Source organism: Mastigoproctus giganteus, chromosome 1 (genome assembly GCF_048544385.1).
Source record: "Mastigoproctus giganteus isolate SK-2022 chromosome 1, ASM4854438v1, whole genome shotgun sequence".
In the NCBI taxonomy this organism is placed as follows: Eukaryota; Metazoa; Arthropoda; class Arachnida; order Uropygi; family Thelyphonidae; genus Mastigoproctus; species Mastigoproctus giganteus.
In genome coordinates this window covers 209,667,093-209,685,140 of record NC_143575.1, presented here as the reverse complement: position 1 = coordinate 209,685,140, position 18,048 = coordinate 209,667,093, and the positions used below count along the sequence as shown (strand labels likewise).

At 37.6% G+C, this 18,048-nt stretch overlaps 1 protein-coding gene across 2 annotated transcripts in view; it reads left to right on the top strand.

Annotated features, from left to right (window-relative positions):
* The window catches only part of Mccc2 (methylcrotonyl-CoA carboxylase subunit 2), a 118,520-nt gene that overhangs the window by 68,107 nt on the left and 32,365 nt on the right, over positions 1 to 18,048 (top strand). For both annotated transcript variants that reach the window (XM_090384174.1, XM_090384175.1), the window contains exons 11-12: positions 484 to 556; positions 12,374 to 12,450. In XM_090384174.1, the coding sequence (XP_090240300.1) occupies positions 484 to 556; positions 12,374 to 12,450 (150 nt within the window). The remainder of the gene's footprint in view (positions 1 to 483; positions 557 to 12,373; positions 12,451 to 18,048) is intronic.

Genomic DNA, 18,048 nt, shown 5'->3' with positions numbered 1-18,048 from the left:
TTTTTTTCCAAAAAAACTAAGTTTCAAGAAACTTATATTTTTTTTTCAAAAATACAACAAAAAAAAAAATCTCCCAGTTCAGATATCAAAATATTCAAATGAAATATGCTCCTTTATGTATTGCATATAAATTTATATATTGTTAAGAATAAATGGCGTTAACCTCTGTAGCCAGGTGGGAAGGAGCAGCAGTGCCTAGCACATGCTTCTTGATTAGACCGGGGTTCGAGCCCGTCACCACCAAATACGGAGGATCTGGAAAGGTCAGGGAATGACCACCGCATATTCCCGGAGCAATATGGCCTTAGTGGCTAATGCTCCTAAAAAACAAACAACAACAACAAATGGTGTTAAGATCTCCAATTTATTTTTCTTCACTGAAAGATTTGTAACTGTGTAAAAAGGATCATTTGGTTTTAGCATTCTATGTATATTGCAAACAAAACTCTTATGATTAAGAATGAGATGTTTGCACAATTGCAGGTTATAGCACGGATAGTTGATGGTAGTAAATTTGACGAATTTAAAGCTCTTTATGGAGATACATTAATTACAGGTGAGAATATTTAATCTTGAATAAATTTTAAAAATTATGGTCTAATTGTAAATTCATATATTTTTATATTATATTGCATTACTTTGTTGTAACTTTAGAACAAATTAATCAATCATTCTTTATATATATATATATATATATATATATATATATATATATATATATTTTTTTTTTTTTAAATGGACATTTTGTTATGCTGTGATTATATGTAAACTAAACTTTATACATTTTGCAGCCACATAGCATATGTTTGTATATATATTTCACAAATCTAATGCACAGAATACTTTTTCTTTATTATTATAGTAGTAGTAGTAGTAGTAGTGGCACATGATGCAAGAAAGCAAGTGTAGGAGCTTATGCAGCATCAGCCAAAAAAAAAAAAAAAAAATCACACCATTCCCTCCAAATGCCTGTCCAGTTCCTCCTTAAATTTATTTAACCTATCAACTTCTACAACGACAGATGGAAGTTTGTTCCAGCAATTAACCACCCGCTGGCTAAAGGCAAATTTCCACACATCTATTCTACATCTGTCCTTTCTTAATTTGAACTTATGTCCCCGTAGGTTGGTAATCTGAACAAGTGGAAGGATCCCATCAGAATTCAGCGTGCTCAACCCATTCAAGGCCTTATAGACCTCAGTCAGATCACTGCACAGGTGCCTAGTCTCCAGCCACTGCAATTTGCAGAACTTAAGCCTCTCTTGGTAAGAGAATCCCTTCATTCCCCTCACCAATCGTGTTGCTCTTCTCTGTACACGCTCAAGCAAATCTACATTCCTTCCTAAAATGAGGCCTATAGACCTGTACGCAGTACTCAAGGCGTGGCCTGACCATTGCCTTATACAGAGGGACAATCACCTCCTTTTCCCTGCTAGCAAAATTCCTATATATCATTGACAAAACCCCATGAGCCGCCCTAGCAGCCTGTCTGCACTATTCAGAAAACTTCATATCTGACTGCACAATTACTCCCAGGTCTTTTTCATTTTCTACCACCTTAAGTGTAGTACCACACAGTTGGTACGTTTCTCTGGGGTTACTTCTACCCATATGCAGTACTTTGCATTTGTCAAGGTTAAACTTCAGTTGCCACTTCTTAGCCCATCTGCCCAAATTATCTAGATCCTGTTGCAGTAGCACACTGCCATTACTGTCATTAACAACCCTGCCAACCTTTGTGTCATCTGCAAACTTCGACATTAAGCCTTATATACCTTCATCAATATCATTGATAAATACACAAAACAACAGTGGACCCAACACCGAACCCTGTGGGACTCCACTAATAACATTAGTCCACGAAGAGCAGCACCCATTGATTACCACCCTCTGTCTTCTCCCACTTAACCATCCTTTTATCCATTGTAGCAACTTACCCTTAATACCATTCTGCTCCAATTTGTACAGTAGTCTTCCATGCACAACAGTGTCAAAAGCTTTCCTGAAATCCAAGTATATGATATCAAAATTATTTTTTGCATCCAGTTCCTTTGTGACCACATCATAATAACCAATCAAATTTGTCAGACAAGACTTTCCCTTAACAAACCCATGCTGTGTTTGAATTATTGCTGCAGTCTTGTCTAGATGATCCTGCAATGCATCTTTAACCAGCGACTCCATTATTTTACCCGGAACAGAAGTTAAACTAACTGGTCTGTAATTACTCGTGTCACCCTTCGATCCACCTTTGTGAATTGGGGACACATTTGCACATCTCCAGTCCGTGGGAACCTCCCCTGAGTCCAAGGATGCTCTCATAATTATGGCTAAGGGTTTGCTTAGTTGCTTTGCCGCCTCCTTTAAAATAACTGGATAGATCCCATCCACCCCAGGTGCCTTTCTTATGTTTAACTTCAACAATTTCTCCTCCACTTTGCTCTCAGTTATTACAAAATCATTAAGCACACTGCTACAATTTGATAACCTTCTTCCATTTTCAAATTGTAATAATTCCTCACGTGTGAATGTAGATGCAAAATACTCATTCAGTTTGTTTGCTATCTGAGCAGGATCATCAACAGTCGAACCATCGATGTCAAGTGGACCAATCAGATTCATTCCCTTCCTTTTAGAGTTTATATAAGTAAAGAAATCCTTGCTGTTTTTCTTAGCATCTTTTGCCAAAGATTTCTCGTAATCCGCCTTCGCCTGCCGAACCTCCTTTGTGACCTGATTACAGACTAGCTTATATCTGCCACAGGCTTCTGCGTCACCTGATAATTTATATGCATCCCATGCATTTTTCTTCTCTGTCACGTTCTTTTCTTCTCATTAGTTCATTTGATAACCATTTAGGCCTAAACCTTGAACGATATTTCTTAATCGGTATATAAAGTCTAGTAGCTTCCACGATTAATTCTTTGAATGCTTCCCACTTAGAATTTACTGTTTGTAACATCGTCAGTTGATCCCACTGTACAGAATTTAGAAACTGTCTGAGACCACTGTACTCCCCTTTACGGAAGCAAAAACCCTTTCCTTTACCCCTGACGGTAGTTACCTCTTTGAGTAAATCCCACTTCAGCACACTGTGATCACTGCCACCTAGTGGTTCCTTTATCTGCAAATTCTTAATACACGAATGATCACTGCTGATAACCAGATCAAGAGTGTTACTTTCTCTGGTTGCCTCTCGAACATACTGCTGCAGAAAACAATCATCCAATAAATCCACAAAAGTCTGACTAGTGTGTGAGTGACCAACCCACAAGTTCCAGTCAATATCTGGGAAGTTAAAATCCCCCATTATAAGACATTCTGATTTACTGGCCCACTCTATTTCTCTGTACAATTGTTCATTGTACTCATTCAAGTCATTAAGCCTATAACACACTCCTACTCTTATTTTTCCTTTCGCAGTGCTTATCTCACACCAAACTGACTCAACAGAACACTGTTCATCTATATTAACTGGGTGCACTTCCTTTGATTTTATGTTTTTCTTAATTAACAGCATAACACCCCCTCCCTTTCTGTCCTGTCTATCCTTTCTGTACACATTGTATTCCCCAAATTCCAGTTCTGCATTCCTTATATCTTTGTGACACCACGTCTCTGCTATCCCAACAATATCCGCCTTTGATGTCTTGACCAACACTTCAAATTCATCAAATTTATTTACTATACTTCTAGCATTGGTATACATGCAAGCATACATGCTCCTATGCCTATTCCTTGTTACCCTAACACATCCCATATACCCAACTATTCCATGATGACTGCCATCCGTCCCTGAAACCCCCAACACCCCTCGCTCCAGGTCGCTTCTTATTCTAATAGAAGATTGTGCAAGAATCACCTTCACCTCTGCCTGCGGTTACTGTTAATCTATTAGTCTTTGTATCCCCCCCAAACTAGCAGTTTTCCGACCCACCTAACGCTGCCTCGATAGCATCAGCAAATATTCTTGCACCCTTTCTATTTAAGTGTATCCCATCCCTGTAGAAGCAATCTCTCCTGTTAACAAGTACAGTCCAGGCTGAAAAAAATTCTACCCCTTCAGCCTTGCACAGTCTTTCCAGGGCCGAATTGATCGACAAGGCTCTCATCATGTACTCCCTCCTATCGTGTCTGGGCAGAATTGCAGACACTTTCAAATTCAACCCTATTTCACGGCTTTTTTTCAACAGTGACCTGTACTTGTTGAGTAATTCCGCCGGTCTCCTACTCTTAATATCATTAGTGCCAACGTGTACAACTATGTCACCTTTTGTGCCCTTGAAAGATGATATCCGCTCTGCAACGTCATCAACCTTTGCCCCTGGCAGACATACCCTGGTCCTGTTCCACCTATCCTTTTTACAAAGGATGTTCCCCGTTTCCCTGACAATAGAGTCACCAACAACTACTAGTTCCTGTGGGACCAGCGCATTCTGCCTTAGGGGTTGCCGCTGTGTTGCGTGATGACCAAGTGCAAGCTCTGGCGTTGATGTGGGCAGCTGAGAGCCTGATGGGCCCCTCAATTTAGATATTTCGAGGGCATCCACCCTGTCCTTCAAACTCTCATATAGGCCCATAACAACGCTGAGTTGTCGCCTGATTTCCTTACACTCCTTACATCGCGCCCACACAAAGACATCCCCCATAGCAATATCATGTTCCGTTCCAGAGAGTTCGGCAAACATTTCACAAGTTGCACATTTTTTTAGGCTGTGATGCGTTGGAGAATTGCCCCCCCTCAGTTCTCCCCCGATTCACAGCACTCCTGCCACTTTGTGCCCGTTGCTTTGCTGCTCTAGTCTGGGGCATGGTAGTTTAAATTAATAAAATCAATAAATTAAATATCAATAGTATTTGAATAGAAACTATTAAATAGAAACAGTGAAGCATATTACTATATAATTATGCGTTAGAGCTACCTAGCTACCTCAATTAAAAAATTTGAATTCCCTACCACTATATCCAAAAACAATGGCTACAAAATGGAACGAAATAACGGTTTTACCTATCCTAAGTAAAGTCCACAAAAACTCTTTATCTAAATTAAAAATAAAAAATAACCAGCGTAACTATAACTATATGACTACGTATTAAGTACAATATAAAATAACAATCATGTAAATAAAAGGCGAACACTTATCGTTTTTGCGGAGCCTGTAACTGACAGCTGTAACTTTTAAAGAGATTCAGCGCCCTCTAGTGACTAACCATAAGATGAAAATATCAGTATTGACATTAACATTTCACTTTAACACTATGATAGTACAAAACAATCAGGACTTACAACAGCTGCAACATTAACAAGTTAACAAGGTCCCTCCTGTATTTGTCAGGAACTAGAATGTATAGTGTAAATATGCTACTGAATAACCAGCAACATCAGCTAAAATGGAATTAGCAGAACTAGGTTGATTTTATATCAGGTTAGTCAGTCGCAGAAACTAAGTGGATGAATACAGTATATAATAATTAGAAATTAATTTATTTTGGAAGTAAGATATGGTACAGGAATGGTTTAGCAATAGCTTTTAGAATTAGCTTGGAAGAAATTTAATTGGCCAAGAAGCATTATCCAGTATAATTATGGGTGTTTTTAAGATGGAAAGTTGAGTGATAACAAATTTGTCTGTTCATGTAGCTCAGTTTGAAGGCTTAAAAAAAGATGAAATAGAGAAGTTCTCTGATATCTTAGAAAGAGCAACAGAAAACTATTGACAAAGAATAGTGTTGATTGGAGATTTAATAACAAGATAAATAACAATTATGTCTACAGAGGTATGAAGAAAATTTGGAGGGGAAAAAGAGAGAAAGAAAAAAAAGGGGGGGGGGGGTAAACCTAACAGTAATGGTAAAAGGCTACTAAAATTTTGTGCATGCACTCTTAATTGCAAACAGGATATTTCAGCATAAAGATAATCAAAAGTTTACATAGAGGAAGCATAATAGAAACAAGTTTAAGATCCTTTTTGTTATTAAAAAAGAATCACCACTTGAAGATAGAAGGATATACAAGGGTATGAGATTGGAAGTGACTGTTATTTTGTATTGAGCAAATTAAAGATGATGATTAGTACTAAAAATAAGAGGTGTAATAAAGTGTTAAAATGGGCAAAATTAGAAAAGTACTCTGTTTGCTAACAGCTCTTAAATTTAGAAGCTACCTTGTTTAAAAGTTAAATGGCATTCCTGATTCTGATATGACTTTAGGTGAAGAATGAAAACATATTTAAGAGAAAATATTTAAATATTAGTGGAATCTACAAAGAGGTATGAAAGGCAAAAGTCTGTAGAGACAAGAAAAATTCAGAATGCCATGGCAGACCCAAGAAGTTAAAGAAACAGAGAAAAGGGAAAAAAATAGGATATTTTTGGTGAATAAATCTAATAAATATTTTTTGGAATATAAAGAAAATTGCAAGAGAGCTACAGGAGTGAAAGAGGCTAGAGAAAAATTCCTGGAAATATTCTTAGATTGACATGCAAAACAAGTATAGAGAAGGCAAAGAAATGTTTTAGCCTTAGTTAAAAATCTCAGAATGGTGAAAACAGTAGATGAAAATGAAAAAGCAAAAGGCACTATAATATGCTGGACAGTTTTTGGTTTCGATTTTGTTTTCTCAAAACACTACACTAAAAGGATAGAATTCATGGGATACATGGTTTCTAGGCCACCACTCGTGCTAGTGGACAAACCCATTGCTTGGCAGGTATATAGGTACACTGTATTCACGTAGACGGTAATTCGATGTCAGTATGGATAAACATCATGAGTTAACTGACTATGAAAGAGGGATGATAGTGGGTGACGCATGGATCACTCTATCATGGAGATGGTACAAAAATTGCACTATCCCCATTCGACAGTATCAAGAGTGTATTGGGAATATGCCATTTCCAGAATAACATCTCATCGTGGGCAGAGAAAGGTGGTGGATGAACTTTGCCTTTGACATCTGTCTTGCATTGTTTCAGCCAACTGGAGAGTAACCATGGCACAAATCACTGCTGACTTCAACAAGGGAGGTGCCAGAAATGGGTCTACCAAGACCTGATGGTCTTGGTGGACCCATTTCTGCATCATTAGAGCTGCAATAGGTTATGGGAGCTGCTGACTCACCAGAATCCCATTGCTAACAGCATGACACAGGACTCTATGCCTCAACTGGCGAAAGAACATTGGCACTGGACCTTGGTTGATTGGAGATGGGTCTCCTGGTCTGATGTGTCCCATTTCCATTTACTTCGAGATGGGAGGGTACGTATCTAAGAAAAACTGCACAAAGCTATGTACTCGCCATGTCAACAAGCAACTGTTCAGGCATGTGGACAGTTGGTAATGGTCTGGGGCACGGTCAACTGGCACACGTTAGGACCTCTGGTACATCTAGATGCATCTCTGAATGGTCCAGGCTACGTGTCCATCCTTGCAGACCATCTGCATCTCTTCATGGTCATCATGCACTGACAGGGCAGTGGACTCTTCCAGCAGGACAATGCACCTCCCCACAGATCCGTGATGACTAGAACATGGTTTGAAGTGCATTCCGCAGATTTTACCACCATGGAATAGCCTCTCTGTTCACTGGACATGAACCCTGTGGAGCATCTTTGGAATGCTGTGGAAAGGACCGTTCGAGCTTTGGATCCTCTACCCAGGAATGCAACGGAATTATGGACAACGGTGCAGCAAGAGCATGGATGGAAATACCTGTGGAACGCTTTCATGAACTAGTGGATTCAATGCCTCGCCGTGTGACTGCCCTCATCCAGGCAAAAGATGGGCCTACCCATTACTAGATTGGTATTCATGATTTCTCTCCACTCAGTGTAAATTCTAGGGCATCAGAAATAAATACTTAGCAAAATTTGTAAATCAATAGTACTGAAATAATGGCCACCAAGAGAAAAACTTTTACAGTTGAAGAAAAGTTAAAAGATTATTAAAAGAGTTAAGAGTAGTGAAACAAAATGCAGTATATTTCATGAGTGTAGAATTCTAGGAGGATGATCTATGGTTGAATGAAAAAGGAAGAAAAATTGCTTTAATTTGTAGACTCCATAGAAGACTCCATTTGTAGACTCCATAGATGAAGTAGGCCTCCAAAGAAATAAAAATAGACTTTGTAAAATAGTAATGTGGATCAATGCTTATACAAGTGGTTTCTCCAGAAGTGTAGTGAAGAATCACCAATAAATGAGGTAATTTTGAAAGGGTTAAATTTCATAAGCTGCTTGGTCCAGATGATGATACATATAAAGCGTTTGAAGGGTGGCTTTGGAGATGAAAGGCTGTCATGGGATATCCCATGTTAGTCTTGTAGGTGAATCTGCATGTGGCAACATCACAGCAGCAGAAATGCTATTGCATTTCCTGAATTTCTACATAATGTGATTCAAGATGCTCAGTTCACAGGTGAACAGTTGTACTACTGTGACAAAACAACACTGTACTATAAACTTCTCCCCGACAAGTCACTGGATATTAATAAGGCACCCAACAAAGCAAGCATGAAAACTAACAAAGAGAGAATTACTGTGTTACTGTGTGTGAACAAGTCTGGAAATCACAATATAAAGCCATTGAGCTTTGGTAAAATTAAGAGACCCCTGTTTTAAGCACATCAACATGAAATCTCTACCTGTGATTTATAAAAATAGCTCCAACACTTGGATGATGAGTGGTATTTTTGCTTCATGGTTTGAAAAAGAGTTTGTACTATCAATACCATCAATGAGATATCACTTGCTTTCCAATAAAACTTGAAGAAAAGGCTCTTACTGTTGGATTACTACCCACATCCTTTGGCTGATGTCCTGAAATCGAAAGATGGCAAGATCAGAGTAGATGGATGTCAGAACCTAAGGGTTCAGGGATATTGCTAGTTGGGAGGCAGAAGGGTAATTTAGATCTACATTTATCTGTTGTGTTATTTCGGTTTTCAGGAGCATTAGCAACTAAGGCCATATTGCTCCATGATATGCGGTGGTCATTCCCTGACCTTTCCGCATCCTCCGTATTTGGTGGTGACGGGCTCGAACCCCGGTCTAATCAAGAAGCGTGCTATGCACTGCTGCTCCTTCCCACCTGGCTACGGAGGCGCCCTACATTTATCTAATGATCTTGATCAACGTATTGCTTGCACTCGCCTCATGAATTGTTTGTTGCCACAACAGCAGATGTTGACAAGACGTTTTAAGGGTTGTTTCAAATGAGGGGGAAGATAAAGCTTGGGCTACAAACCTAAATAATTTCAAGGGGTGTGTCAGGGTAATGCACTATAGAAGATTACTTAGTCTTAACTGTGTCTACAGTAATGTCAGGAGTTTTTCTCAATAAAATGGCTGAATTTGAACTCCTGGTTAGGACAACTAATGCTAATATAATAGGGCTAACAGAAACAAGGTGCAATCCGGAAATTGGGAATTCCAGTACGGTATGTATAATGTATTTAGGGATGATAGAAGGGGTGGAAGGATCATGCTTCTTATCAAAATCAGCCTGAGCATGAAAAGAACTTTTTTTGACTGAAGTTGGGTCTGCCAGCATAGAATCTGTGTGGTGTGAGTTAGTTGGAAGCAAAGGTATAATGAGAGTGGGAGTAAGCAAGCTACAGACAGACCAGAATTATGAAGAGTATGACAAGAGTCCATGCAAATGGAATGAGCAAGCAAGCACAAAAGTCTTATTATGGGTGACTTCAGTCTGCCCCAGACCAATTGGAATAAATGGGAGGGGAAACTCACCATGGGGAAAAAATTTTTAAATAAACTAGATGATTATTATTTGTACCATTATATTAGAGAAAGTACTAGAGATGAGAATATTCTTAACCTCATCATTACTAATGAATCAGATGATATCACAGGGCCTTAAGTACAGGAACCATTATCAGGAAGTGATCATGCAATTGTCAGTTGGAAGATGAAGAAAAATGTTGCAGTAGTTAAAGGTAAAGGCATGGTTTTAACTTCAGAAGAGGAGACTTTGACAGTTTAAGGCATTATATGGCAATTATGAATTGGGCCAATTGCCTGGGGTTGGCAAATAAATTTGAATTACAGAAGCCATGAATGCATACATAAATTTAAGAAAATACTGCAGGAGGCGGATGCTGAAATGGACAATTGTGGAGTTGGCCAGTTAAATAGAGCAGAAAAAGATAGCATAGGATAGAGCAAGAAAGCATTGGTTAAAAGAGCAAAGAATGGGGACAATGTATGTTGTATTCACATACATTTTTCATGTATGTGAATACACTGAAGAAGAACGCAAATCAGATCAGATCCTTGTGCACCCGGGCGTGGGAAAGTCTTAGATAATCCAGCTGTTGTTGCAGATGAATTGAATAGGTACTTTGCACTTTCATTGTTCTTTACTGATGAAAGAAAGACCCTTCATGCTGAGAAGAGGCTGTACAAATGAGGCTGGACCATATGAAATTAGTGATGTTGTAATTACAGATGCTTGTTTATTAGAAAAACCTTTGAGCACAAAGGCAAGTAAGGCTCCTGGAGTTGATGGCATATATCCTGTAGTTTTGGGGGAGAGCTCCAGGGAGTGTATTGAACCACTGGGTTTAATTATGAGAGCATTTTTGGACTTAGGAGAGATTCCTTTGGGTTGGAGAAGTGCCAGTACATAAAGGCAGTTCTAAGAGGGAATCTGGTAACTACAGACTGGTTAGTCTGACTTCAGTGGGTAGGAAAAATAAAGAGTGCAATCCAGGAACATTTAGATAGTTATCACATTCTAAAGAACACGCAACATGTGTTTATAAAGGGAAAATCATATTTAACTTACTTAGTAAGCTATTTTGACACAGTTACTCACGAGCTGGATTTAGGGAACAGTTTTGATAGTTTATTTGGATTTTAGCAAAGTGTTTGACTTGGTCCCTCATGAGAGGTTACTGTTTAAGCTTGAATAAGTTGGGATTACTGGTAAGATTCTAAGATGAAATGTTGGGTGGCAGCAGGGCAGAAGACAGAGGGTTGTGATTAATGAATATTCTTCAGATTGGTGTAATGTCAGGAGTGGGGTCCCTCAAGGATCGGTCTTGAACCACTGTTTTTCTTATTTTCATAAATGACATCAACAAAGGTATAGAGGGTGTGATGTCAAAATTTGCAGACAACGTAAAGATTGGTAGAGTCATTAATGATCAGTGCCAAGCAGCACTCCTTCAGGATGACTTGAACAGACTTCAAAGATTGTTGGAGAAGTGGCAGCTATGTTTTAATGCTGCTAAATGGAAGGTCTTACACTTGGGGAAGAGCAACCCTCAAATAAATTATACACTTGGTGTGATTGAATTAAAAGCAGTGGAGGAAGAAAGGGATCTGGGAGATACAATATGGGCAGTATTGTATCTCCCAGATCCTTGGGAGATACAATACAATCGATAATTCAATGATTTATCGAATGATATCCTGTAGAGATAGGGAGGTCATAATCCCACTGTATTAGGCATTTGAGATCTACATTTGTGAATACTGCGTTCAAGTATGGAGACCTCATCTGAAAAAAGACTGAGTTTCTTGAAAGGGTCCAAAGATGGGCAACTTGAATGGTGAGATCGGCAAAAGGATGACCGTGCAAAGAAAGACTCCAATTATGTGGAGTACAGAGCTTGGCAACAAGGCACCTCAGGGGTGACTTAATTGAGGTTTATAAGGTTATTAGAGGGATTAATAAACCCAATGAAAGTGGAATTCTCTGTTATAAAGAATTCCAGAACTGGGGGGAATGAATTCAAATTACATTGGATTGAGGTTTAGATTAGATTATATAGGAAGTAGGACGTTTTATTTTAGCCACTGAGTCATTGATTGCTGGAACAAGCCTGTGTGAGGAGGGAAGCATATAATATGTATTTTCTTATCTACTTGGTATTTGATTTTTTTTTTTTTTTTTTTTGCCAATGTAGCAAAAGCCTGTTGCTTCCTTGCATTATATGATGAATACTATTACTATCAATTTAAAATGTTTAACACGACTTGTGTGTTATATTCATTGAATTAATTGTATCAAACTTTTTGTTATTTAAAAAAAAAAGAAAGAAAGAAAAATAAAATCTTTCTTTTTATCTCTGACATAGTTATCCAGTTGTAAATGGAATATAGGCAGCTCTTCAACAACATGTTTAATATCTGAACAGAAGTGCTCCAATAATTGTACAAAGATGCATGATTCATTTTTGAAAGTTTGAAATTTAAACATATTGTTCAATTATTTTTAGTAATGCTGTTAATTGTTTTCCTTATTAATTTTTAACAGCTTTGTTAAATTGCTACTATTGTTTAATAATTCACAAGCTATTTTCTAAAGTAATTTTTGTAAAGTTCGTTTTTGAGTGAATAATATTTATAGGTTTTGCAAGAATATATGGATATCCAGTAGGCATCATTGGAAATAATGGGGTACTCTTTTCAGATTCCGCATTGAAGGTAAAATGGAATATTCTGATATTGTTTTTAGCATTTTCTAATTTTCTTAAAATTTAAGCATACGGGTTGTTGTTCTACATATACCATATAGTTAAAACTTCTATTGATTTTTTTTTATAATCATTTTATTATTATAACGAAGGGTAATTTAGAGAAATCATTTGGTAACCAACATCAGAAAAAATTCTATAAGATTTGCTTCTTTCTAATAATCAGTCATAATTAAAAAGAATGCTTTCCAGCACTTAAATACAACTGCATACATATATTCTTTGTGTAGCATTCAGAAAAATTATCATCCATCTCTTTAATTATATAAATCAAATTGCAGAATAAGAATTAAAAACTACTCTTTTCACATTAAAATAAAACTACATCTAGTTCACAGACCAAACAGTAGTTTCAGGTTAGTACCTCTATTCTATAGTCCTTGAACAGTGCACATAAGCTTTTCTTCCTTTAACTCAAAAAATTGATAGTTCTAAACTATCAATTAAGTTTAGAAAGTTTTTTTCTTCAATTAAGTTTTCAATTTCTCTGATGTACAAAATAAAACCGCGAGCAAGTTTCCAAAAACAAAGATTGTCCTTGGTAACTTGTTAATACAGCAATATCTCGCTTAGCACGGCTTCAAACAGCATGGGTTTCACTATAACACGGTTTTCAATTAAGTTTAAGTCAAAAATTACTGTACATATTAAAACTCATTTATAGCCTAGACATTTACTCCACATATATGCTGCATTGTCATAGCCTAGGTACGCATAAATATGTGCTGCGGTGCCAACTCTATTGTCTCACATGCACATGTGCCATTAGCTCCCTTCGGGCAGTCAGCAGCAACATGCAACAGTGTTCGGTATTCTTAATTCCATCCTGACGAGATGATGTGATAGCTTTTCAAACTTTTCATTTCACAATTTATTTTTTACCCCTCTAAATACGATCAAAACAATATTTGCATCTTGGCTAGAAATCACTGCCACCAACATGTGTTTTGTTTGGTGGCAGCATGTTTTGCCCCATTTGGCAAATGATTTCACTGGTTTTGAAACGCAAATTCAGACAATTACCGAAGACATGAAGATTGGAAGAGACTTGGGATTTGAAACTTTGGACATTGCCACTGTACGTGACTGCAGTGACTCACATGCAAATGACTTAGATGATGCAACTCTCCTTGAAATTGATGAACAAACTGCATATGAAGAAGAGGAAAACAATTCTGAAGTGGATAACACTGAAGTGGAACCAAAGGAATTTTCAACAGAAGAATTGGAGAAAGTTTTTGGGGGGGGGAGGGTTGACATGGCCTGCGAGGTGATTATGAATGGAGATCCAGATGTTGAACGTAGCATCAAGATACAGCAAATTTTACAAGATAGGATTCAATGCCACAAAGACTTGTATGCCAAGAAAAAGAAGAGATGACTTCAACAGACTTTATTATTGAAATACCTAAATAAACAAAGCTTTTTTCTCATCTCTCTAGTGTTACATTTTCATTAATAAAATTTTTTGCAATATTTTTTATTTCAAATCCTTTTAATTGGCTATCAAGTGCAAATTGTTTATACATTTATTATAATTTGTTTATAGACTGTTTCTCTGATAAAACCCATTATAATTATACCTCAATCAGCATGGTTTCACATATCATGGAACAGTTTTGGTATCAATTATCAGTGCTATGCGGGGTATTGCTGTATATAAAATTCTGTGCTGTGATTAATAACAAAAGTTTAAATATGTATTACCGATTTTTATATGTCAACAAAGCTTTCAAGCCAAAAATTAGTTTGCTGACTTTATTTTCTGACAAATTCAAATAGAAATCTCCTACGGTGATAACTGTGGGAGTTGGAGCAAGGAGCTCCAACACCCACAGTTTAACTACTTTAAATATTGAACTGTTTTATTTATTTTGTCATATTTAGCCTCTTGCAATAGGCCTTTATAATAAGTGATTTAATTAATAATTTATAGTTATATTTTTACACTAAATTATAAATTCAGTTACTCTGAGTCTTTTCTTTAACTGAATTCAGTGCCTAAAATTTAACCTTGGCATCTGTGGAATAGTGCTGAAGATTAACTTCAGTGAATTGTCAACACCGTGAAGATTTACTGAAGTAAACATCCCACCTTCACCACTGTTGCCATTTTAAAAATGTACTATTCCGAGTTGTATTTATTGAAACGCTAAGATAGATATATTACAAAGTACGTTAGTACCAAGATAAGAAATTCCCACATAAGAAATTTTCCTCTGTACTAGGTTTGGTTTCTTAATTCCCAATTTCAACTCTATACAGGGTGTCTCAAAAATATTGAGACACATGCATCGCGTCTCATGGTGGAACCTTCGAGCATCTGTTATAACATCATGAAATGCATCCATCTCATACTCCATTGTTAATATTATGTCAAATAAACATTTAGGGGAGGTAGGTAACATCTGAAGGAATGTGAATCGCATAGGAACCCATAACCGGAAACGTCATGGGAAAGTAGTAGCAGAGGCACAAGAAGCAGAAATGACACAAAACAGTAATTAGTGGCGCAAACATTTATTTGACATAATATTAACAATGGAGTATGAGATGGATGCATTTCATGATGTTATAACAGGTGCTTGGAGGTTCCACCATGAGGCACGATGCATGCGTGACACCGATGCAGCATGGATTGGCGGACAAGGTTAAACACACCTGGAGTTCCTTTGACGGTAGCAGCAGCGCAGACGAGTCTCGCCACGAGATCCATTTCCCTCTCCACAGGCGATTCATACACAATAGATTTGAGGGTCCCCCACAGAAAGAAATCAAGGCTCGATAAATCAGGTGAGCATTGGGGCCAGGTCCACCACGGCCAATCTATCGACGCTCAAAACGCCTGTTCAAATGGTCACGAATACATCTTCCATAATGGACAGGTACCCCGTCATGTTGAAACCAAATGTTGCATCTCACATTTGCTGGAACATAGTCAAGTAACCCTGGTAGAACTTGTTCAAGAAAGATCCTATATTTAGCGGAGTTCATGCGGGATGGTAACAGGTATGGGCCGACTAAACAGTCACCGACCATACCTGCCCACACATTTATTGCGAAGCGATGTTGTGCCGCATGGGGGCGCACACTGTGTGGATTGCCGTGAGCCCACACACACGAGCATTGTGCTGATTGAATAAGCCTTCCCGAGTGAAATAAGCCTCATACATGAACAAAACATAGGCTGGAAAATTCAAGTCTTGAAGACTTTCCTGGAGAAACCACTGCGCAAAAGCCACACGTGCAGGATGATCTTGGGGGAGCAGTAACTGAACCCTTTGGAGATGAAAGGGGTGTACACTGCAACGAGACACTCCTAAGGCAGAGGCAAAGGCACATGTGCTGGTGGTAGGATTATTCTGGACGGCATTCAACACACTTTCTTCCATGGCGGGAGTTCGCGTTGAACGTGGTCCTGCCGCACTACTCCCGTTACCTCTAAATGACCCATAATCACACAATTTTGATGCACATGCGCAAACAAACGGTGGTCCAGTACATGTCTGTCTGGGAAGCGTTCTCCATAAATTTGTTGAGCGGCTCGTCCATTGCCCTCTGCTAATCCATACACTAGGTGCATGTCTGCCAGCTCACAGTTTGTATATCAATGCATGCTCTTCGTGCGGCGACTACTGCTTGAATGAGTAAACCAGAAATTTTCCCTCTCGCGAACTGATGAACAGCGCCGTCTACCGACTTACGGTGACATTTCCAGTTATGGGTTCCTATGCGATTCACATTCCTTTAGATGTTGTCTACCTCCTCTAAACGTTTGTACCAGTATTTTTGAGACACCTTGTGTATTGTAATGTCTTATTTTCCTGCATAAGAAGTGGTATCTGATAAAGAATATACAGTTTATTATTATAATAACATTTTCCCACTTAATACGTTTTTTAAATATAGAAATTCTTTATTTTTATATTAAAAAAATTAAATAATATAAACATTTTGGTAATTGAACATGTTAGTGCGTAAATGGCAATATTTTTGTTACCTCTCATGTTGTGAATGCCTTCACGAGTTGCTCTGATATTGTACTACCTTGAATAGGCAACGCTTCACTAGTGGAGAAGACTAATGTTACTTACTCTCGGCGGACACCACCACCACCCCGGAGAGTGATGGTATCCGCTCAGAATTGGGGTGGTGATGGTATCCGCTGCCATTACTTATTCTTGGTGGATACCAAGATGATACTTATTCTCGGCAGATACCAGCACCCCAATCCTGGGTGGTGGTGGTATCTGCTAAGAATAAGTAAGATTAGTTTTCTCCACTAGCAAAACGTTGCTTCACAATATGTGATGTAACAAAAAACGATGCCATTTTATCTGCTTCGGTGATTTACTACAAACTAAAATGATGCTGTGTACTAACTTTTTCGATTTGTGAATTTTCTGTAGGCTGAGGCTTTCAGCCCTGAAACCTTTTTAATATTTGCATAAGCCCAAGTTACGTAAATTCGGACTTATGTAAATTTTTTTTCACTCAATTTTTTTTTTTTTATTTAATTTAATTTATTTTTTTTTTAGGATTGTAAAATTTAAAATATTAAAAATATATATAAGCAATCAATAACGACGAACATGGCACGCACAAATTGCACAAGTGAGATACGGAGTAACAAGTTTACGAAGCTTAAAAAATAGGAATGAAGATAAGATTCTGAAAATTTGTTTTTTATATGACTGAAGATTTCAGTGAAGGAGACATACATTTCACCATAATAACATAAAACCCCCACAGAGTTGCAGCTATTGGTATTATCTCAAATGCAGTAAGATCAAGTTTACTACCCATTTATAATAGATTGCACTAAAGAAAAGCCCAATAAACCGGAAACTGCAAATTATTTTTATTCTTTTTTATGGCAGTGACCTTCAGAAATGAGCTTTAGTAAAATGTGAGCTTGTGTGAGGTGATAATAGTGTGTTTCTGCTTTAACCCTGTTAAGTTCTTTACTTAAAATTTCATTTTGATTATCATGGTGCCAACTAAAGGAATAAGTGACAGCGGTACTAGTAAATCTAAGAAAAGGAAAGCTATCGATTTGGATCAGAAAATTTAAATAATAAGGATGTATGAAAACGGTCAAACATTAACAAGTATCTCGCGGAAATCAGATTTGTCGGTGTCAAAGGTGAACACAATAATAAAGGACAGAAGAAAACGAGAAGTGGTGAAGAGATCGGCACCAATGAAGTCTATTCTAATAACCAAGGCTACGAAATACATATCAGTTTTTACAGTACAATAACATGCGTTCTTTCTTCCATTTCTTATGTGCCACTCCAGCTACTTCACCACTGTCCCCAGATAAAGTTTTTAATTGAACTAATTAAAAATATATAACTTATATATAAAAAATATAACTATTTTTCTTCATTCTTCTGAGGATATTATGTGGTTTTTGTAATTTTGGTATATCAGGGACATAGTAGCAATATTTTATTAGTCATTCCCGAATTACATAAAACTTGACTTATGCAAGAAGTCCTGGAACGTATTTCTTACGTATGTCGAGGACTTACTGTATAAACAT